The sequence below is a fragment of the Schistocerca serialis genome, chromosome 7 (assembly GCF_023864345.2).
Source record: "Schistocerca serialis cubense isolate TAMUIC-IGC-003099 chromosome 7, iqSchSeri2.2, whole genome shotgun sequence".
Lineage (NCBI taxonomy): Eukaryota > Metazoa > Arthropoda > Insecta > Orthoptera > Acrididae > Schistocerca > Schistocerca serialis.
The window spans coordinates 394,979,848-395,004,333 of NC_064644.1; the positions used below are offsets into that span (position 1 = coordinate 394,979,848).

The 24,486-nt window shown below is 41.3% G+C and overlaps 1 protein-coding gene across 1 annotated transcript in view; it reads right to left on the bottom strand.

Moving 5' to 3' along the window:
* Positions 1–23,979, bottom strand: part of LOC126412743 (protein farnesyltransferase/geranylgeranyltransferase type-1 subunit alpha) — a 78,791-nt gene extending 54,812 nt beyond the window's left edge. The window contains exons 1-2 of the mRNA XM_050082481.1: positions 23,818–23,979; positions 15,466–15,589 (exon numbers count right to left, since the gene is read on the bottom strand). Coding sequence (XP_049938438.1) covers positions 15,466–15,589; positions 23,818–23,959 — 266 coding nt within the window. The 5' untranslated portion in view covers positions 23,960–23,979. The remainder of the gene's footprint in view (positions 1–15,465; positions 15,590–23,817) is intronic.
* Between the last annotated feature and the right edge of the window lie 507 nt (positions 23,980–24,486).

The following is a 24,486-nucleotide window of genomic DNA, read 5'->3' on the forward strand; positions in this document are numbered from 1 at the left end:
TGGTGTCGGTCAAATTCCTTATAGACTCATCAATGTCATCGTGTAGTGGAGCAGTTGGGATAGCAGCCAAGAAACAGGTATCCCAACTCGCATTAGTTATGGCACACATCCATGCGAGTGGTGCTGAAGTAAAGATAAGACGATCAGAAAATGATCACTGTCACACAAATCATTATTAATTCTCAGTGTGATGAAGGGGAGGAATCCACAGCTACAGATGGAACGATCAATGGCCCAGAGAGTGTCATGTGCAACACTCAAGTCTGTGTGGGCTCCCGTGTTGAGGAGGCAGAGATCAAGCAGGTCTTTAACAACCCTGCCCCAGTCAGTGGTCACAGTAGCATACCACAGTGTTATCAGCATTAAATCCCCAACGAGAAGGTAGGAGGGAGAGAGCTGTCAAAAGAGGACACAAAGAGCAGGAAGTGTAGGAGGCTAGTCTGGAGGGAAATATAGATCGCATATCATTACCACATAGTCTAAATGGATATGAATGGACCTGCTTACTGTGCAGTATGAAGAGGAACCCAGGAACTAATGACGTCCAAGTGGACCAGGTACAGACACCACCAGAGGCTTTCAAAGGGCTGACCTGGTTCTGACAGGAGGCTTGGAAGCCATGAAGAGTCGGCAAATGAGTATCCACAAAACAAGATTCCTGCAATGCAACACAAGCTACAGAGTGAAGAGAAAGAAGAGACTGCAATTCTGGACAGTGACGATAATAACCTTTACAGTTCCATTTGAGAAGAGTAGCACAAGAGGCTGGATGGGCATCAAATGAGCCAGAATTGGTCATTGTGACAAGTCGTGTCCATCATCAGTAATGACAGAGTAACAGCCATGATATAGGATCAGTCCTGATTGAGAGGGAGGGGGCGACGACCTCTGGGATGTCACGGGTGGGGGGGCACCTCATCCTGAGAATGACATTTCTTCTTCTTCTTCTTCTTCTTCTTCTTCCCCTTCAGAGCGCAAAAGAAGATGTGATTAGGAAGAGAACAAGTTGCAATAATATCAGGATTTGAAAGATAACAAGCAGCCTTGAGGCCCATAGGGCATGGGAGTTGAACATGCTTCTTGTCCTGGAGACATCAGGGAGAGAGTTCCTAGGAAGCCGATTGCCTGACAGACGAGGTTTTATTCAGCAAGGAATTAGGTCATATATTACTAAGTGGGTCAACTTCACCAAACTTATCTTTGATGTTTTCTACAAAAATAGAATGGTTTGGTAGTGGCAAAAGTCTCCCCCCATCTGCCATGGAACAAACCGAGTAATGTGTGTAACAAAGCAGGTGGATTCTACCCCCCCCCCCCCCCTGTTGTTGAGAAGCCATTAGTGTAATTAGTTTATCTAAAAACTGTGGTAATTGCAAGATACTAGTAATATAAAACTTTGTTATTGTTCCTATGTAAACATATACCCAACTACTAACTTCTACATAAAGCAGATCAAACTATTTACAGATAATTATAGCATTTATACAGCTAATGTTGGAAAAATGGTAGTAAGTCTTGTTCTCATTTAGTTTCAGAGTAATTGGCATTTTTAGTCAAAACATTGTTACTGAAATAGGATGCCATATTTTGGCAAACTAGACAGCATAATTAAATAGCAATTATTGCTGTATCTAAAAGTTCACATTTAGAAGAATCTTTCCCCACTATTAAGTTAATCTGGAATGTAAATCTTCAACTGTAATTTGTAAAACAAAAGCAAACAATGATACGTGAATGTATTGCTAATTATTATAATGTTATAAAAGAGAGGCTGCTGGAAGCCATCCGAGTCATTTTGTGTCTAAAAATGTGCCGCAGAAAAGTTAGCACAAATACAACTCATAAAATGTGTAGAGTTTCATCTAAACGCCATGTTCCACAGTTTACACAATGAATGTTTTTCAATGATTGACAGTGAACTCTTAACTGGTTTCCTGAACTGTATTAATCTGAAGTAATGCTTACTGTGACAACAGGATCTATCTAAACTGTTGTCATTTGCAAATTATACTTACAGTGCACATCGTTTTTTTTACAATATAATTACCTTCTTGGAAGGCCAGTGTAACTAGTAACTGTGTTACTGATTTACTTGCCACACGAAAACTTGGGTCACTTCAGTGTTAGGTTGCTGCACGCAAACAACAATATATGACATCTATGAAGTGTAGTATGTGGCTAGCTGTTTACTGGTGCATAAATTATAGTGAATGAGACTTGATCTGGCTATCACATGTAGATTATTCAACAACAATGTACAATTAAAGTATTTGGACTGAAAACCTTATCTGGACAGCATCATTTAAAATAGCCTACTGTAGACAATCACTTTTTTCAGCCAGATGCAATGGAGGTGCAGCCACCAAGGGCATATTTACACAGGTAAATATGGCAACACTTCACGGGGCCTGGCCCTCCTCCCAGGGGGTGACTGGGAAGGGAAAGGGTGAGGAAGCAAAAATAGGAGCAGAGAGAGAACCATTCCTGCCTGAAGAGATGGCCACAGAAGAGCAGCCAGAAGTACAGTGCTTAGCACTCTTCATGTGCAGAGCACCCACTCTGGTACCACCCACTATAATCAGGGGCTCACCCCATCACCCCATGAGTTCCACCCAGCTGCAGCAAGGGCCACCAGGCACAGCAATCAATGGCGAGATTCTGATGCCCCAAAACAATGAGAAACCACTCGTAGGCAAAAACGAGACAGTGACAGTTCAGGTAGCAGAAGTGTGATCCCTGTGTTGTCAGGGGGCTCAGCCAAACGGATACATAAAAGCCCCACTGCAAGGACTGGCTACAAATGCTAGTGACATACCAAGAGGGTGGGGGGTGGGCAGGCTATGGTGGGGAAGGAAGAGGAGAGAAGAACCCACACTGGAGATGCCAGGGAGAGAGGAGCCTGTACAGGAGATGCTAGGGGGGGAGGAACCCGCACCGGAGATGCTAGGGAGAGAGGAACCCGCACCGGGGATGCTAGGGAGAGAGGAACCCACACTGGAGATGCTAGGGAGAGAGGAACCCACACCAGAGATGCTAGGGAGAGAGAAGCCTGCACCGGAGACGCTAGGGAGAAAGCTCTTCCCCAAATGGCTCACTTAATGGAAATAATTTAGAAAGGGAGGTCAAACCCCAAGGGGGATCAGAGGAAAAAAAAAAAAAAAAAAGGGGGGGGAGAGTGGAAACACGAGACTGAACAGGAATAGCAGAACCGAGGGATTACCCAGGTTGTCATAAAGGGAAACACCGAGAAAGAAAGGAGGTGTGGCAGGTGAGGGAGGAGTTAGGATGGGAAGGATTGGATATGGGAAAGGGAATGCAGCCCGGCAGAGAGAAAGGCTGCAATAGCTCAGAGCCCCGTGCAAACCACACATATAGCCACAAAAGAGCTGTGGGCTCCCTGGGGGGGGGGGGGGGGGGGGGGTTAGACATTATGAATGAAGCCAGTGATAAAACACTTTTGAAATTAGCAAAGGCAAGAGTAATACTGACCTCATGATAGGGAAAATTCACACGCTATCTGTAATACATTAATGGGAATTTAGCGAAGAAGAAAGCTGTTCAGATCGTAAAATTGTTTGCTCCATTATAAGAAAATACTTAGCTAACCTCATGACACCTTCATTTCAAACATATTCATCACCAAAGAACAGAAATTGGGTGAATTTTATGGGTATATATTTGACAAGCTTGCTTGCCAGAATTTTCACATGAGCAGCATAATGAAAAGGAAAATAGATGACAAGATGAGCCAACTAGTTGAAAGAGAAACAAAAGTGGAAAAATTGTAGCTGCATACAAAATAATTTCACGAACGGCCTGCAGTATGGCTTTTAAAACATTCTACTTGCAGAACAAATCATTTCCCTGGTGGACAGGTGGTTAACGAAAAGGGGAAAAAAACACAATGAGGTGACTTTATCAATGGACAAAAAATGATGATGAGCTTAGCGCACACACAAATACACAATGGTTTGCTGAAAAGGAGTAAATCAAGTCTATACTAAATTGAAAATTATAGTTATGGAAGGAATGTTGTGACCTAATGCCCAAAACTAACTCTTGGAACCAAGTCTGTGGTCTATTAGCTGGAAAAATTGTATGTATAATTGTGATGAAGATCACTTTCAAGAAATTAGGGAATCTCTGTAACTATAACTTAGAAGACAAAATCAATGATTATTTTGCAACAAGAAATGAAGAAAGAGCTGATAATGAACACCATAAACAATTACAATGGCAGACACAGAAAGCTATAGAAACACCTGATGACAGAAAACTTACAGAGCAAGAAAGTTTTGAAATAATAAAAGGAATGAATCCAAATTAGTCCTTGTCACAATGGGATCAACAGCAAAATGATCCTTCACATGTTTAGTCTTCTTCCAAAGTATAAACAACACTTGCTTAAAACGTTGCTGTTTTCCAAAGAAATGGAAGAAAATCAAAACAGTACCAGCAGTAAATCCTGGAAAGGAGAACAATACAGATATTACAAAATACCACCCAGTGAGCATTCCGTTTACAGAGGAAAAGGTTCTGGTAAAAAACTGCTAGTAAACAAAATCATGCATGTTATTTCTTCAAAGGCTTCGTCAAACAACAGCCAATATGTTGATGGTGTTAGGACAGCAACCAGCCACAAATTTACTTTCAGTTCCTTTATACAAAGGAAACCGATACCGGTTTGGAATCGTTGTGATTCATCCTCAGATGGTTTACATGCTTTCTTTATGACATTTGGTGTGTTTTTACAGATTAATTGTCATGAAACGTTGGTTTTGAGTGTTTGCTTTCATAACATTCGCCCAACAGATGTAAATGCATTCCCACTGCATCCTTGTTGTTGCACACGTAAATACACTTTAGATTTGTCGCTGAGATCATTTCAACCATTGCACCCGGGAACACAGTAGAACAATGGAGAGCATTCTCTTGCTGGGATCCATCTGTATAAACAATGATAAAACTTTGATACGTATTAAAAATGGGCAAAAACAAAGTTGCATAAACAAAATCTGGAGTAGAAGTTTTCTTGTACTGTGTCAAGCTTAAAATCACTTTGGGCCTCTGAAGACGCCAAAGCAGCAATGCATTCCATTCCTGACAGTGTATTTTGACACCTGAAAGATCCAGGTCCTTGAGACAGTCTGTAGCACACATACCAAATGCCTTGGTTGCATGGGTCCAATTCCTGAACAGTCATTCAAAGGTGGGTTGGACCACTAAACTAAATGTCAATGACTGAGGTGAGGCTGAGATTTTCTGTGCCTGTTGAGCCAAAATGATATGTCACCGAATCCAGTGTGGTGGTTCACCAGCCCCTGCACACTGACTCAGAACTGGGCTGGTTCAAAAGGCTCCAGTCAATAACCGAAGGCCCTCATGGTGGATAGCATCTAACATACTGAGGTAGGAAGGACGGGCCGATCCATAGACCATGTTGCCATAATCTAAGCATGATCGAACAAATGCCCTATAAAACTGCAGGAAGCGGGACCAATCAGTTTCCCATGTTTTTCCGCTAAGGCATTTCAAAATATTCAATGACTGGAAGCCCTTTGTTCGTAGGTCTTTCAGGTGTGGAAGCCAAGTCAATTTCGAGTCAAATAATAAACCCAAACAGCACACAGTGTCTTGAAAACATAAAATATTGTTCCCCATTGTGAGCACTGGTTGGTTAAAACTCCGACGAGCACGGTTAAAATTGACACATGTAGTCTTCTCGGGGTGAGAACCAAAAATCAGTTGTCAGGGCCCAGGTTTCCAGCCTCCTAATGGTCAGCTATAGTTTCCTTGTCATTGTTGTAAGATCAGAGAAAGAGTAGAAAACTGCAAAGTCATCCACAAACAAAGAGCATTTGTCAGGGCTCCTGACTGTGGAGGAAATGTCACTGATAGCCTTGGCAAACAATGTGACACTGAGGACACTGCCCAGGGACATCTATTCTCCTGAACATAGAGTAAGACATGGCATCACCAATGCGATAATGAAAATGCCGGTCCTCGAGAAAGGATTGGGTGTGGGTGGGTTTTTTCTTTTAATACTCTGGCTCATCAAAGAATAACTCCGAAAGCTAGGAAGTTTTCCCTCTTTTTGTATGTGTCTATTGACAACTCAACATTTCTACTTTTCAGTGATTGGTCTCCTTTAATCCTAAAGTATTTACACGCTACAAGAACTTTCCTACATCTGTACTAGAAAGTTGAGCATTATTTAGATAACACGGTATGGAATGGTAAAGAATTAACATTATTTATCAGTAAACAACTGTTATTTACAGAAAACTGTCATAGTTTAATATTTCTTTCTGTAAAATCCTGTGCCCAGTATCTGACAGACAATTCTGATCTTCAGGCTTTCCCGGCGAACTAATGACATCTTGGGTTGTCGGGTGTTCTGCCGGATATCAGCGTCGTACTTGCACGATATCTCGGTCACGTAGCTCGAGACCTTCATCAGGTGCGACCTGAGACTGCTCCTCGAGTGGACCTGGTCCAGTATTTATGCCTATGGCCTTCCCCCTCCACCAACGGCTGCAGGCGCTTCCTCTGTGGTCCGCGCCCATTCCCTGTGACCTGCTGGAGCGTTGCTGCTCCGTTTTCCGTCCGCTGCGGTTCTAGGTGTTCCCTCTGCGGTCCGCGCCCACCAAACCCGCTCCTGGGCGTTTCATCTACGGTCTGGGGTACCAGGCGTTCCCCCTGCGGTCCGCGCCCGCTCACCACGACCTGTTGGAGCGTTGCCGCACCGTTTTTCGTCTGCTGCGGCTCTGGATGTTCCCTCTGCGGTCCGCGCCCACCAGTCCCACTTCTGGGTGTTCCATCTTCGGTCTGGTGCTCCGGGCAGTCTGTCAGGGGCTCGTTTACCATCTCCATGTCTCTGGTTCTTCTGTTTGTGTAGTGTTGCAGCTGGCCCCGTTGCTCCTTTAACAATTCCAGAGCCAGATCCCAGGCTCTGCTTAGCTGGTACCCTGTGTCACGATTCATAAGATCGTCAGCCATTTTAATCTCAATCGATTCTCTTATAACACTGTCCCAAAATCTGGGTGTTTGTGCTAGAATCTTGGTATCCTCATACTTCATGGCATGATCTAGTTCTAGACAGTGTTCAGCAATGGCTGACTTAGTCACCTGTCTTAATCTAGTGTGCCTCTGATGTTCTTTGCACCTGATCTCCACAGTTCTTGTCGTCTGGCCAATGTAGGACATGCCACATTGACAACGCTCCAACAGGTCGTGGTGAGCGGGCGCGGACCGCAGGAGGAACGCCTGGTACCCCAGACCGTAGATGAAACCCCCAGGAGCGGGTTTGGTGGGCGCGGACCGCAGAGGGAACACCTATAACCGCAGCGGACGGAAAACGGAGCAGCAACGCTCCAGCAGGTCACAGGGAATGGGCGCGGACCACAGAAGAAGCGCCTGCAGCCGTTGGTGGAGGGGGAAGGCCATAGGCATAAATACTGGACCAGGTCCACTCGAGGAGCAGTCTCAGGTCGCACCTGATGAAGGTCTCGAGCTACGTGACCGAAATATCGTGCAAGTACGACGCTGATATCCGGCAGAACACCCGACAACCCAAGATGTAATTCTGATCTTTTTGCACTTTCAGGAGCTCAACATCTCATCATGGTAGTGAGGTGCTGACTCAGCTTTTTCAGATGGGCCTAGGTGACAACACAAATTACTCAATAAAATGCTGAAAGTACTACCGAGGCCCTGATGCCAGTGAAGTGAGAGGGGGGAGGGGGGGGGGGGGAGATGGAGGGGGAGAGGGATGGCGTTAAAGCATTTTTCTTATAAGATAATATTACTGTAAGCATTAATTAGTTATTTTTTCAAAAATTGTTTCCATTTTCAATTAAGAATTAATGGCTATGTCTGACATTTTGTAAATGATCTATGGAGAAATGAACAACTAACTAATTAACTGCTCAGAGGTACAGCATGACATCAGTAAACTTTTGTGAAAATCTGCACTGGGCTCCTATTTCTACCTCAAATGTTTAACATCTAATTAGAAAAAAACACTAAAATATGCATTACTATATGCTGCATAGACATGGTGTGCAGCAATAAACACCAGGGGGCACCACCAAGCAGGCAATCTCCGTGCCACGTACCACTCAGTTCCAATCTGCCACCACACAGATGGTGCTCAACGTGTAGCTAGTTTATGCCTCCACCATGAGACCTTCAAAGTGTTCACTTCCACCTAAAGTGATGGCAGTCACACAGAGGGCACTGACACAAGGAACTACTTTCTGCTTTCACCAAGAATAGACATATGCACACACAGCAACCCTTAGCCAGTTGCAGTTCATCAGTCCGCACAGCTGCAAATCCTGTCACAGTTCATTGTGTGCAAGAGTTGCAGACAGTTCCAATATGCACAGATTGCCAGCAACACTCGCCTACACTGATCATCAGGCTGAACTTCTATAGAGTAGATCAGAAATACTCAAAGAGTGCTCCACAAAGCCTTGGGACTCTCTGAGGAATCTGGGAGGGCTCCGCCAAAATAATATCAACCTAAAGAACGAAGTACAGCGAGTCTTTCACACACTGAGAATGTTTTTTATAAAAGTTATTTTTTCTTCAAGTGGGTAATAGCCAAAAATGGGGCAACAAACATGATGATAACCCTACAATAATGCTATGATCAAAAACTACAAAACTACGAACAAAAGAATTTAGTTGTAAACGTAGGCTTCTGTGGCCACTGTCACAGTCAATAAAATTCTTCTGGGTTTGAGGCCGCATTGTCATCTGTAAAATCCCGACATTTCAGTGACTGTTGCAAGGGGCCTTCCTCAGGGTGTATTGCTAACTGCTGAATGAGCACTAATTTGGATACTTATATACTGTGGAGGAGTGCTGTCATTGGATGTGAGGGTGAGGAGGAAGGGTATTAGGAGGTCATTTTATTGGCCTTTGCACTGCGTGTCGTCATTGGCGGAAATGGGCGTTTTCCACTGGAGTTTCCTTTACTGCTTGCATTGGTGGAAATCGGCAAATAGGAGCCTTAGCGGCGACTACAACATAGGGTTGTTTACTAACTACCTAGTATCGACTAGGCCGCGTCAGTCCTCTACCGCTGTGGCCTACCGCGTGCCTGTTGCTCTGCGAGAGCTGTCCTTCCGCAAAGCTGTCACAGCTGGCAGCCAAGACGCTGGAAGCCGCTACCTGTCTTCTCTATTTATATTGTCGGATCGCTTGGTTATTTCCATAGCCTCTCTTAATCTTCCTCCTCAAACTAAACGGCTGTTTCACCAGTACGTGGGCCTCTCAAAATTCGATCTTCATCCTGCACTGTTCCTGATGTTATGCCACTGCTGATTTGTTGTATTGTTTGAGGCAGATATACCTCTTGTGTTCAGTTAACCTTGTGCTTATTGGGCGCCCAGTCCCACCTACGTACACCAGTCCACAATCGCACCCAATTTCATAAACTCCGGCAGCATGAAACTTGTCAATTGTATCTTTCATCGAGCCCAGAATGTCTTTTATTTTGTTGTTGCTACGAAAAATTGGCTTAATGCCTGCCCAATGGAGAATTTTGCCCAGACGTTCAGTAACCTGTTGTACATATGGTAACACGACAATGTTCTGTGCTTTGTTCTGCATTTCCCTGTTGCCCTCCTCCTTCGGCACCATAGTTTTGTGTATCATCCTCATGTTGTAGCCATTAGTTCCAAAAATGGACCCGAGGTTCTGTAGTTCAGCTTGCAGGTTGTGTTCATCACTGATCCTGTATGCTCTCTTAGTTAAAGTTTGCGGGGCCGAATTCTTTAGCGTAGGAAGGTGGTGGGAGGGTGCATGCAGGTACCTGTCCATGTTGGTGGGCTTCCTATAAACTCTGTGTCCAAGCTTCCCCTCTGGCTTACGGTAAACTTCCACATTGAGAAAAGGTAATATCCCATTCTTTTCTAGCTCCATGGTAAAGTGAATTTTGCTGTGCTGGTGGTTGAGATGTTCGGAAAGTTCTGAAGCTCTTCTTCTTCGTGTGGCCAGAAAACAAAGGTGTCATCAACATATTGTAGCCAGCTTTCTGGGCATAATGGTGCGGACTGGGGTGCTGTTTCTTAAAACGCTTGCATAAAATTGTCTGCTGCGACCGTCAAAAGAGGGGAACCCATAGCTACTCTGTCCATCTACTCATAAAAACCCTTTCCAATTGAAATAGGTGGTCGGCAAACAGTGGCGCACTAGCTCACAGATATCAGGTGCCATGTGTTCCTCTAAGATGTTCATGGTGTCCATCACAGGTACATTCGTGAACAAAAACTTCACATCAAAACTGACCATCAGATCCGTATCTGATACATGCTTTTCTTTCAAAAGTGCTATAAAATGGGTGGAGTCCTTAACGTACGAATCTGTACAGCTCACTAAACGTCTAAGCTTCGGAGCCAATTCTTTCGCTAATTTGTAGGTTGGCGAGTTAATACTACTCACTATCGGCCGTAAAGGAAAGGCTTCTTTGTGGATCTTTGGTACATCATATATTCTTGGTGCCTGTGGCACTTGTGGAATGAGTCTTCAGGTCATATCAAAATTCATCTCGGTTTGCTTCAGTAGCGCTTGAATCGATTTCATTATCTTGGCCGTCAGATCTCCCTTAAGTTTAAGGTAAATGGGTTCATTCAAAAGATCCTCCATCCACTTGTCACAATCTACTGTGTCCAACACAACGGTGGCATTTCCCTTGTCTGCCTATATTAGCACTATCTGAGAGTTGTTCTTCAGCTCCATGATGGCGTGACGTTCCTCCTTACTGATGTTTTGCTTCGGAGGCTTTGAGTGAGCCAAGACTCGTACTGTTTTTTGTCAGATCTTCTCTGCTTCTGGTTGTGGTAGATGATGAACTGAGGCCTCAACTGATTCAATAATGTCTTCTTTCGGTACTAGTTCTGGTGCGATTGCTTAGTTCATCCTTTCGGCCAAAATTTTTTTGGCTGCAGCACTCAAGGTATGGCTGGAGAGGTTCACCACTGTTCAGCGCATCCAGAATTGGTCCTTCATCTGTTGTTTTCTGTTGCAATTTGTCAAACTTCATCAGCTAGAGACTAGTGGTACTTTCATTTGACCTTGTGGCTTGTTGGAAGGTTAAACTGTTGACCTTCTGCCAGTCATCCTCATCCAGTTTCCCACTCAGAAAGAGGTGCAGTTCATACAGTTTTAAGTTGTTTGTGTCAAGACTACCACGAATGTGGCGGATACTTACCCACAACAAAGCTTTGCTAGCCTGTACACAGATATTCCTGGCCTTGTACAATTTTATGAGGGACGTCTGCACTCCTCCATAGTATATAAGTATCCAAACTAGTGCTCATTCAGCAGTTGGCAATACACCCTGAGGAAGACGCCTTGCAACAGTCGCCGAAACATCAGAATTTTACAGATGACAATGTGGCCTCAAACCCAGAAGAATTTTACTGACTGAAAAGAATTTAGGTTGTACAAGCAGGCATGTGGTAACTATCACTGCACACACATGCAGTAACCGTGCTGACATGCTCTCTCTCTCAGGTTATACAAGTACGTATATGGTGACTCAACATTATACATGCATGCGGCAACCGTGCTGTCATGCTCTCTCTCTCTTGCTGTCTCACCTACACACGCTGCCATGATGTCACTACAGTGTCTCCATCCCTCTCTCATGCACAAACACCTCGAACTGCCTCAAAGTACTCATGGCTTCACTACTGTGTTTCTCCAACTGCAGCTACATAAACCCACACAGTGCAACACAGAGTACAATTCCTACTCAAGTTTGTAATTGCAATGTGCAATCCAATCTGGCATGGTGAACCTGCACACCACTCGCAGACTACACTACATTCAATTCATGTTTGTTATTGATTATAGATGTGAAATTCACCATCTTCTGGCAGCACTATTTTACGTTTGCTGTATTGTAAATTAAACTGTTCATTTAAAAAGATAGAAAGGAGCATTGGCTTAAAGGTGTTGCAAAAAAGTCTTGCATCAAGACCTCAAAGGTGATTCACATAAAAGATGCAGCATCAACCTAAAAGATTTACAATCAAGACGGAAATTTGAAAAGGCGTTGTAATGACTTCTAGTTCCTTGGCTGTAAGCAGTAAGGTTTCCAACTAGTCTCTAAAGCTGAAGAGTCTTACACCAATCTCAGATATGTTAATTCTAATGGCACACATCTCTGCAGGTTACGTACCAAGCTACTTCCTAATAGTCCATGGTACCTGCTAGCATGCCCCAACATTTAGAAACTGTACACCCCAATTGCAAAGACAAGAATGAAGGATTTTTTATATGTAAGAAAGAACTATTGTTAAGAAGTCAAATAACTGAAGTATGCGGCTCAAACTGTGAATGAAAAAAAGGAGGCATTGTATTTGGTCAGCTATCGCATTGCACAAGTGGGCAAAATGCACACTAATGCTGAGAATTTAATAAAACCATCTATGGCAGACATAAAACAGTGTATGCTTGATGAAAAATCTGCAAAGCATCTTTCTACAGTGCAACCTTCAAATGACACCACTTTGTATCAAATTAATGATTTCGCAGGCTACACCAAACAAGAACTAGTTGGACGTCTTCAACACAAACAAACTATCTTGTTCTGGACCAGCCACTTTGTTGATAATTTTATGACGTCCATATAACATTCACTCAAACAAGACTTGCTTGTGTGCCCATCACTGCCAACTAACACTACTGGAAAAGAAATTTTTAACATAACTAACAAGTTCTTTTTTATAAACCAACTCGATTGGTTTGACTGTTCAATTTTCATACTGATGGGGCCAAGGCAATAACTGGTAAAAAAGTAAGAGCAGGACTACTAATAAAAAGTAAAGCAACAAACTGTAGTTTCAGCCACTGTATCCTACATAGACAAGCATTCGCAATAAAGACGATGCCACCATATCTAAAATTGGCTTTAGGTGATGAAGTAAAAACAATCAATCATGTTAAATCGTACTCTCTTCAGTCCCAATTGTTTTCTATATTGTGTGACAATTATGGCAGCAGACAAAAAACACTACTACTCCACACCAAGATTAGATGGCTATCTCAGGCTAAGACCTTAACAAGATTATTCAAACTATGAGCTGAATTACAAGCTTTTGTGTCTGATATTTCTTTTAAATTAAAAGACCATTTGAGAGATGTCACCTGGTTGCTCACACTAACCTTTTTGGCAGATATATTTTGAAAAATTAATGAATTAAATTTATCTTTACAAGGAAAGCAGAACAGTTTTCAATACTAATAACAGAACAACCGCCTTCAAAGCAGAAATTAGATTTCTGGATTGTTTATATTGGCAAATAAGAAGTAGAAAGCTTTTTAATGCTGAATGTGTTCTATGGCGAGAGCAGAATTACCAAATGAAATATCTGAAGAATTGGTCCGTCTCCACCATATACCTGCACCTTTTGCGACATGTTTCCCTGAAAAGCAGATTAAAAAACTGAAAATGAATTTGTGAGTTCAGAATTCCTGTGAACCAAATTTTCAGAAGCCATACATATGTCAAACAAAACTATGATTCCTTTTTAGAACCAACATTAGTCAAGCATGGTATCATCACTCAAAACTATGTCACTTGATTTTTGGTGTAGCATTTGTGATGAACAACCAAAACTTGCACACAGGCTCTGTCTGTTCTTCTCCTGTTCCCAACAACATAACTGTGTGAAACAAAACAATCAGCATATATTTTATGTTTTGTGTTATTGTGTGTTGTTTTGTACATTGCTGTAGAATTCAGTAGTGTATAATGCATCTATTTTGTACTATTTTCAATAAACGATTATAATTAAAGAATGAACATCAATGCACATTTTAGGCCTCTGTAAAATATTTAGCATCGCAAAATGGTTCTGTCACCAAAAAAGTTTGAGAACCTCTACATTGGATAGTTCTCATTCACTGTGATAAAAATTAGATTAGTGTTACAGCTCCAACTACAGAGTCATGCATCACTCATCACTCAAAGCTCAGTATTTCATTGTTTGTTGTGTTAATAAATGTTAATTATTTTTTGTAAATTGAAGGGGGATCATTGCTGTCAGCTGTCCTTACTTGTTTTATTTTGTGTTGCACACATTACTTGTGTTTCAGTTATAATGCCCTGTGAGCACATCAGTTATTAGTGTAAAAGACAGCTACCTTGTACAGCAACTACCTATCTGTAGCAGGGGGTTCACTTCCTGCTACCTTGGATGTTGGGTGCTATACTTGTTTTGGCAAATACAACATTGCATACAGCTACTTGATGTTGTTGTTGTGGTCTTCAGTCCTGAGACTGGTTTGATGCAGCTCTCCATGCTACTCTATCCTGTGCAAGCTTTGTCATCTCCCAGTACTTACTGCAACCTACATCCTTCTGAATCTGCTTAGTGTATTCATCTCTTGGTCTCCCTCTACGATTTTTACCCTCCACACTGCCCTCCAATGCTAAATTTGTGATCCCTTGATGCCTCAAAACATGTCCTACCAACCGATCCCTTCTTCTAGTCAAGTTGTGCCACAAACTTCTCTTCTCCCCAATCCTATTCAATACCTCCTCATTAGTTACTTATCATCAGCATTCTTCTGTAGCACCACATTTCGAAAGCTTCTATTCTCTTCTTGTCCAAACTAGTTATCATCCATGTTTCACTTCCATACATGGCTACTCTCCATACAAATACTTTCAGAAACGACTTCCTGACACTTAAATCTATACTCGATGTTAACAAATTTCTCTTCTTCAGAAACGATTTCCTTGCCATTGCCAGTCTACATTTTATATCCTCTCTACTTCGACCATCATCAGTTATTTTACTCCCTAAATAGCAAAACTCCTTTAGTACTTTAAGTGTCTCATTTCCTAATCTAATTCCCTCAGGATCACCCAATTTAATTTGACTACATTCCATTATCCTCGTTTTGCTTTTGTTGATGTTCATCTTATATCCTCCTTTCAAAACACTGTCCATTCCGTTCAACTGCTCTTCCAAGTCCTTTGCTGTCTCTGACAGAATTACAATGTCATCGGCGAACCTCAAAGTTTTTACTTCTTCTCCATGAATTTTAATACCTACTCAGAATTTTTCTTTTGTTTCCTTTACTGCTTGCTCAATATACAGATTGATGTATAAGCACACAATTCATTACACTTCTTCCCTTGCTGCTTACTGGTCCCTTTCCTCTCTGATGTATAAACAAAGCAGTCCTTCAATTCACTCATTACAGCAAATAGTGTAAAAAGTATAAAGTAAATGGTGTAGAAACCATGAAGTTAATCTGATCTAATCCACATACAGTACGTACAAAACACATATGTGCCCCATGTGTACAACACAATCTCATACTATGTTACTGATTACAACCATAAGAAATCAAACCTACCTGCCTACTGTGTATCCTGGAAGACATAAGGTTAACAGTGACTTCAAACTAATCTCGAGAAAGTAAAAAAAAAATTACCTGTACTGCCAAACAGTATAATTTGCAGGATTCAAGTCCAGTGCATCTTTCGTAAGGTGCAGGGCTCGCTCTGATTTCTCTCCTGATTTCAGGATTGCTCTAAAGTAGTTATAAACATCAACAACTGCAAAAGAAATGAATTTCAATGAACATGTGTACAATGAAGGATGTTGTACTACTGTTTGTAAAAATTACAACATAAATATTAGTGTGACAAACACAGATTAGTCAACACACAGGTGATTACAATTAAAAAACTGTGTGTTCTCCGGCTTTGGGTATTCAATAGACTGTGAAGCCCCACATGTTGTAATTAGTCTCTGAACAGCCTGAGAGTCCAAAAAGCAGCAATAGGGGCTACTAAGGACCAGTGACAAGCAAGTTGCTGACCAACCAAATCCCAGAAAGGGTCAATCACATAGTGATTGATGTTCTGACAGCCACCAGCATGCGGGAATCAAGAAAGTGAAAGAGGGACCATCCAAACTATGAGGCAAATCGTAATTTCTGGCAGATAGAGATCATACCACCACAGAAAAATCTCACCTTATAATCTACAGAAGCTTAATCCTGGTTAACCTTGAAGTAGTACAAAAGATCTCTTCAGATGTTCAAAAGCAGAATATAAGCAATGAGCCGACTTTAACACAGGAAAGTGTGGGAATTCAGTCACAGGCTTAGAGTGTTTTGTGAAAACACGCCCCTCAGTGATGTATTAAAGCAAAGATACCTCTGGCTGACTATGGAATGATGCTAGATAGTTAATAAATGAAACTCTGCACATAAAAGATTCAAGCAAAATCCAATACCTAAATTTTTGTATGCATACAATCCTGTAGAGCAAAATGAAGTCCCTGTGTTGTATGCAGAGTGTCAAATCCAGCAGCACTGCAGAAACAGCAGTACAGATTCAGCATAGAAAAATCAAAAACTGATGCTGTTTTTCAAGCCCCTACATACAAATAAAACAACTTTTCTCAACAGCAATACGTTCCTCGGTTGTGATAAATTGTTAGCCACAGGACAGCATCTTCCCACAGAATGCATTTTTCTTAAAACATTTAGATGAACACAAGGTGACAACACTGGAGAAGGAATACTGACAAAAGAAACTCCAAGCAAAGAGAACTGTGAAGGAAGAAAAGGAGAAGAGTAGGGAAATATTCACCCAGAAACTAGAGCAGGATAGCAAAGGGAATCGAAAACTGCTATATGGGTTATTGAAAAGTAAAAGATCTGATAGTGAAGACATAAGAGCAATTGAAACAGAGGATGGGGATATTATCAGGGACACGGAAGGTATCAGAGAAGAGATGAAGAATTATTTTGAAATCTTAGTGAATGGGGAAGGTGCACAAGAAAGTGACACCGAAGTCATTGAATTAGAGGAAGGGCAGGATCCAATCTCTTGGTTAGAAACAGAGAATTCCATGAAACAGATGAAAAGTGGGAAGGTGGCTGGAGCAGATGAGCCGACAGCGGATATGATTAAAGCCATAGGAATCCATGGAATACAATGGTTACACCAGGTGCTGGGGGTGATTGGAAATAAAACAAAGTGCCGGATGAATGGAAAAAAGAAATTATAATACCATTGTTCATGAAAGGTAGTAGAAAGAAATGCACCAACTACCGAGGAATCACACTGCCTTAAGATAATGGAAGAAGGTCATAGAAAAAAGATTGCATAAAATTCTAGAACACCAATTAGAGGAACAACAGCATGGGTTCAGAAGTAACAGGGGAACAATAGACCTCATTTTCTCCCTCTAGTAGTTAATGGATAAATATTGAAAAAAAAGGAAATTACTTGACAGTAGTATTCGTGGATTTGGAAAAAGCATATGACAATGTACCAAGGGATAAAATATGGGAATGCTTGAGAAAACATAATGTTCCTGATTCCTTAATTAAAAAAGCCCAGGTGCTGTACGATGGTTGTGAGAGCAGTGTACAAGTAGGAGGCGGAAGATCAAAATGGTTTAAGACAAAGAGAGTTGTTCAGCAAGGCAGTTCGCTCTCCCCTTTACTCTTCATTACACTTGTGGACACAATTGTGAAAGAAATCAAGCAAGAAGAAAATGAAGATATCAACGCTTTTGTTTTTGCTGATGACATCGCCATTTGGGAAGAGACGAAAATGGAGGTTCATAGAAGACTAGATTACTGGAACACAAAATTTAAAAAATTCAAGTTAACTGTGAGTAGGAACAAGACAGTGGCAATGAAGACGAGCAGGACACCCACACCTTGTCACATCATACTGGAGGGGGAGATGGTTGAATGTGTGAAAAGTTTCAGTTATCTGGGTAGCATCATATCACAAGATGGAAGTTCCAAACTAGAAGTCTTAAACAGAATAACAAAAGGCTCTAGCTTCTTCCACCAAGTACAAAATCTAATCTGGGACAAGGAAGTCCCTCAAAGAGCCAAACAGACCATGTATAAAACTTATCACCTGCCAATCATATTGTATAGTCTAGAGGCCTGTGTCATAAATAAGAGAGAAGAGAGTCAAATACAAGCATGTGAAATGAAGTTCCTTAGGTCAGCTCTACAAAAAGCTAGAAGAGAGAGAGAGCCAGGAATGATTATGTAAGGAGAGACCTGTAGTTGACATTGACTACAGAAGAGAGGATAAGTGCTTTGAGATTGAAGTGGTTCGGTCGTGTGAAGCGAATGCACCCGACTGAAACTCCATGCCAGTATTTGGAGACGGAGGTACCAGGAAGAAGACCAACTGGGCGGCCTAGAAAGAGGTGGACAGACCAGGTTAAGGAAGATCTCAAGAAGAGAGGAGTAACATGGGATGTAGTGGAGAGGGATAAGCTATACCAAGACAGAAACCAATGGAGGCATATCGTTCACAAAGTTCCTAACCGGCTCGCTGGAAGCAAATCCTGATGATGATGATGATGATATGTGTACATCACGTAACTAATGAGGAGGTACTGAATACAATTTGGGAGAAGAGGAATTTGTGGCACAGCGTGACTAAAAGAAAGGATTGGTTGGTAGGACATGTTCTGAGGTATCAAGAGATCACCAATTTAGTATTGAAGGTCAGTGTGGAGGGTAAAAATCGTACAGGGAGACCACGAGAGGAATACACTAAGCAGATTCAGAAGGATGTAGGGTGCAGTAGTTACTTGGAGATGAAGAAGCTTGCACAGGACAGAGTAGCATGGAGAGCTGCATCAAACCAGTCTCTGGACTGAAGACCACAACAACAACAGCAACAACAACAATAAATAAAGTAATGTTCTGAAGTAGCAGGTACTGATGAAATCCCACAGGTATGATTAAGAACACTGTCAATATTAAATTCCAGTTCTCACTGATGCCTTCAATCTTCATCTTTTAGTTTTCCATATCCTTCAATGACCAACAGCCAATGGTCACCAAGCGAGTATGGCCTGATGAGCATATTAACTGCAGTACCATCATATGAGCAACTGAGGGACTACTTTAGAATTAATAAGATCCTTGACAATATCAGTCAGGCCTCCAAAAACATCAGAGCACAGCAATTTTATTAAAATGACTGACAACACCATGCATAGGCATGAAGTGACAATTCTGACACTGCTTGATTTCTGCAAGCTTACAGAAATGAAACAGCTGCTTTTCTCAAACAACACAGTTCTACAGCTAGTTCAAAAACAAATATTAAAGACTTGTCTGCCGGCCAGAGCAGTAATCATGGAAACAAACACACACTAGAGTCCTCCAGGGTACAGCCTTCGTCCATTACTGTTCTCATTGCATATCTATATCATGTCATCTCATATGCACTACATCCTGGTAATCACTGATTATATAATGAAAACAGCCAGTTATTTCTACGCACCAGCCCTAGGGACATTGCTGCTGCTATATCAGCAACCAACTTCAGTCAGTATCATGATCGACATAAAATTTTAAACTGAATGCTAAAGAGCCACTTATCATCTTCATGTTACATCAAAAGTTGATTAACGGACAGTTTGGTGAAACAGCTCCTCTAACAATCCTTAATGATATCCAATTATACTATCAAACACAGTAAAAGATGTCTTGGATAAGCATCTAAATTGAGAAGAACAAACTGTTTCAGCTTGCAGAAAATCTCTTGCCTTCCCTAGGTGCAATCAAAAAACTTAGAGAATATTTTCACCTCAATTTAAACAAAAATTAGGTCAGTCTCCAGTCTTGTGAAATATTTACTACTGTGATGTAACTCAACACAGCAAAAATAGTGATAATGCCAGATGACTTGAATTAGCCATGAACACTTGCTTAGGACATGAGTGGAATATTTGGTTGTTTGATTATGTCAGTCCTTCATATGTACAGCACTGTGGATATGGCCAGATTGGTGCCACGGCTTTCATACACTATGTTTTATGCACTAGCTTCCTAGCCAGTGGTGTCCTCAATACCTCTCCTCAAATGCCAAATATCTATCACGCCATAACAGCAGCACCAGATCCAAGAATCTTCGCTGCACCCAGGCATAATACCAATTCTTTCTTTATCTTCTTCTCTCCTTAATTTGTGCAATTAATTGTCATCACTATCATCATCATTATATACTGCTCACGTACTCTACTTACTGTTATGTTGACTAAGGAGATGTGGTTGAAAATAAAATGTATGAAGGTTCTAATCCTGACAGGTAAAACAAGTACGTAAATAAAAATAAAATAAACAGGTTATGCATCAACTCGTTTCATGACCTGCAAGGTCTCATGGTAGCTGAGGAAAAACAGTGACGAAAGGTAGAATAATCAACATTTGAGACTAGGGAAAGAAGAGAGTTGGAACACATTACCCTAAACATAAAGTCCTAAATTCTCACTTTTATTATTTTGACAGAAACTTAAAATCCTGAGTATACTCAGGTAACTTGAGAACAGCTCTTTGAAAAAATAAAACCTTATTTATACATCTCTCAGCACTGACAGTCATGTTTAAGTTGAGATGGCTACCACTAGATATTGCCTTTACCACCTGCAGCTTTGTATGCTCAACAACAAAACGTGCTGTTTCTGCCTCTCTCGTGTATTGTTGTTCAGGCAAGTCTTCTGAAAATTAATAGTCATAGTGATCTTGAGTTTGACATAGAAATTAGTCCCTGAAAGCGAATAATAATGAGATGTTATTTTACTGTAGACTGAAAGTTGTGACAGTTCAGATGACTGACCAGTGATCATTAGGGAAGGATAAACATATCTGCTGTGATCCAGTTAACTCAGCCACGATTTCTGTTCACAGGAAACCATTACGAAATATACCACTCAACCTCATATCTCCACAGAAATTTAGAAAAAAAAAACTAGCCTAACAAAAAGTCTGTGCCTACTCGTCTTCACAGATTTTGTTTAAACTTACAGTATATGCCAGGCTTGGCAAAAATGTAAGTGGAAGAGCCAGATGGCTGGGAGTTTAGGAGAGAGAAAAAAATAACTTTTTTGGGGAAACACGGAAGCGTCCGATCCCGCCCGTATGCTTTGACCCATGACGTCACAAATATGGCGGGAACGACCATAAACCACGATTCCAATATGGCGCATATAAAGTCGGTACGTACACATTATGAGGACGAAAATACATTGAAAAACAAACACACACACTTTCCACAAAATGCCTAATGACACTAACGGGGCAAGCGCGAGAAATGGGGTGTTTTTGGGTGGGGGCAAACTAAATATAAACAAATTTAGACACCCACCCCCATACAAAACCACACAAAATGACGAAAAAAACTGACATCACAAAACTCCCCAAATACCACTAAACACAATTCATCTAGAATCGGACACTTCCCTTGACCTATATAGCTCAACAGCAGCTCCCGATCCCATAAATTAGGGTCAAACACTTCCCTTGGCCTATATAGCTCAAAAACATCTCCCGATACCAATATCAACATACACAGCCACACATTGGGATCGAACACTTTCCTTGACCTGCACACTGTTAATTTTATCCGTCATATCCATTCCTGAACAGAAACAACAACCGATTAATTTTACTAAAATTACCACACGAAGTACAGCAAACAACACTAAATTAACCTTCACACAAAATCGTTAACTCACTGAAACAAATTCCACTACAAACACAGCCAACACTCGAACAATTCTGGATAATGAGCAAAAGCAAACTGAGCCTATTACACCACACAAACGAAAACCCTGAACATACCACCAGAGAGCACAACAAACCACAACACGACGACATGTACAAACACACCATACTCACAAACCAAACTCTGCGCCGTCACACACGACAACACCCTTACATCATGGGTCAAAGCCGATGCGTGGGATCGGATGCTTCTGCCAGCCCTTTTTTGGAATGGGTCTGACAATGCATAGGCCATTTATGTCAGCTTGGTCTCCAGATAATGATTGACACAGTGGAGAGATTACAGAAGGGCGGCCAATGGTCAAATGGATGGTGAAAAGAGATATTCACGCGAGTTCCTTTGTTAAATTTGCAACCAAAATGATGATTATGCACTTCAAAGGAAAAGTTCTAATATGAGGCATTGATAAACAAATGACTTTCCTTTGAATTAACAGTGCTGTCACTGAATTTACATTTAAAACTGATAACACTGCATGTGTGTCAAGGTGTGATACTCTTCAGTTTATATTCTTGATATTAACCACTGACAAAGGATTTCATTACTTGGATTGCGCATCAATGATATATCATATGATAGTACATTTTCATGTTTGAAACAAATAACTTCTACATAAAGTAGGACAAAATGAAATTGTTTTGTACTTTTCCCATCACATCATTTCAAGAAATAATTTTAATATTAAAATAACAGACAGGAATACAAAAATTATTAATGCAGGGTCATCGCCTGGGTATACCATTTGATGTTGGACGATTTCCCTTTGCCTTTAAGGCAGAAGGGTGGAGTTATGGCATTGTAAGCTCCCTGGGCACCAATCTTGGCACTACTGTCCTGGATTAAACTCCAAATCTCTCTGCATTGTCTCATTATGTAAGGGCATGTGAAACTGTTGGCAGTGAGATGTCCATCAGATGAGGATATTAAGCTTGTCAGTCCCCTCGGTGCTCTTCCAGAGACGTAGGCTATTTGCCAGCACTAGGTTTCATCCTAACCATTCTCTCATCATCAACACAGGCATGACACCACACTACAAAGGACCTTTACTATCACCTACCCTAACCAGATACAGTTAAATACACATCTCACACACTTTGTGTATGAAAGGTGCCACAAGTACAAGAAAAATAAAGAAACCTTTGAAATTATGCATCTAAATCTGCCCTTTAGGATCTCCTGGGTGACAATGTCATATGACTTTACTTTCCATCTACTTATCAAGCAAAAGATATTTCAGACTCCAGTTGAGTGTAATTTAATAAGATTATTATACTACATTACCACAGATAGATTTTTATGTTGACTTGGGCCCTGTTACATCAGATGACTCTCTCTATACTTAATAACAATCCCATAGTTTACTTTATTGAAATTATAGTTTGCGGTCACCGAAAGAGTTCTTTATGTAATATAAACACATTAAAATGTATGCAAATGTCCCATTCCATCACGTGGTATAACACACCTTATAGTGTGATCCATACCGTCGTTTCCCACAAAATACCCTTTTACAAACACCACAACCAACAACTTTCCAGGAGCATAATTAGACATTAGGCAGCGTCACCCAAAGCAAACGTCTGCTACAAACGCCCAATTCTCACAGAGCACATAAATATACTACCAATAACACTATAACGTCGCTCGTCACGTCTTCCGTTACATCACAGGTCTCGACCAACGCCCGGCGTCGTGATTTTCAGGCTGCTGGTAACCACTAATCAATTAGATGAGCATGATAAAACAATTTCGAAGCGTCCTCCGTACATGTAACTTAAAACAACTACAAATATGGTGCACCTGAACGCGGTTTATTAATTATCTGGAATATTTTCCAAACAAACATCTTCACCTGCCCATCATTCAGGTTTAGTTCGTGCGGCTGAATGCCATGAATCTGATGGTTATCGGTTCTAATAAAACTACCACTTATTAGCACATGTCTAGGCAAATTTTATACAGACTGTATGATGTCAACAAACTACCGTGCATTCAATAAGTCACTAACCGAAAACAGCAAACATTCTAGGCCGTGCTACGTTTGTTTCCTTCCCAACAGTACTATACACCAATGATTCACTGCACACAGAGCTTGAAAAATAATTTCCACTCGTATTGTGACACACATCCCTTGGCTACCTTACAGTATGGAAGAATAATAGTTACAATCTTATCTAGCACACAATGTTTACTTTGACTGACAGTGAAATACCACGCACATTTTTCAGTATATGATATAGCTACAACTGGATGTGGTCCATCATCTTGTGGAACTGGTGTAACATCCTTCCAATTAACTCTGTCTTTATAAAACACCCAAATAGCATCATCATACAATTCTTCTGAACTGCTATCCGCCATAATACCACAAAATAACAACAATACCAAAGATACTATATACGAAAGACAGCACAGATTTTGCTACAGATGCTGTAATTTGGGTTACCAACAGGTGTCCAAATGCACTATTGCGACGTGTAACTAAAGTGACGCCACTCATCCGTAACTTGAGTGGCGATACTAAAGTTGCATTTGGAAATATCCAGATTCCTGTGAACTCCCTCGGGTGATACCACTTTTAGCCGTACCACTAAAAGTTAAAACTGGTTAACTTTGTGACGCCAATTTCTGTGTTCTACCACCAATTAATGTCGTTCAACTGCCACCTCGAGGGAGAATTTCAAAGTACCATATCTGTATTCTGGTTTTTCGTGTTAAGGCCTCTCCACATGCAATGGTCTGCTGGCGCAAATGTCTGCACATATCACAACTATGCAGCGAGCTACCTGCATGTGGACAGGACATTTGCTCCAATCTGTTGCCGACAACCACATCTACACAGAAAAGTAGTGGCGTGTGAACAGGAGATCGATTCTAACCCAGCGCGT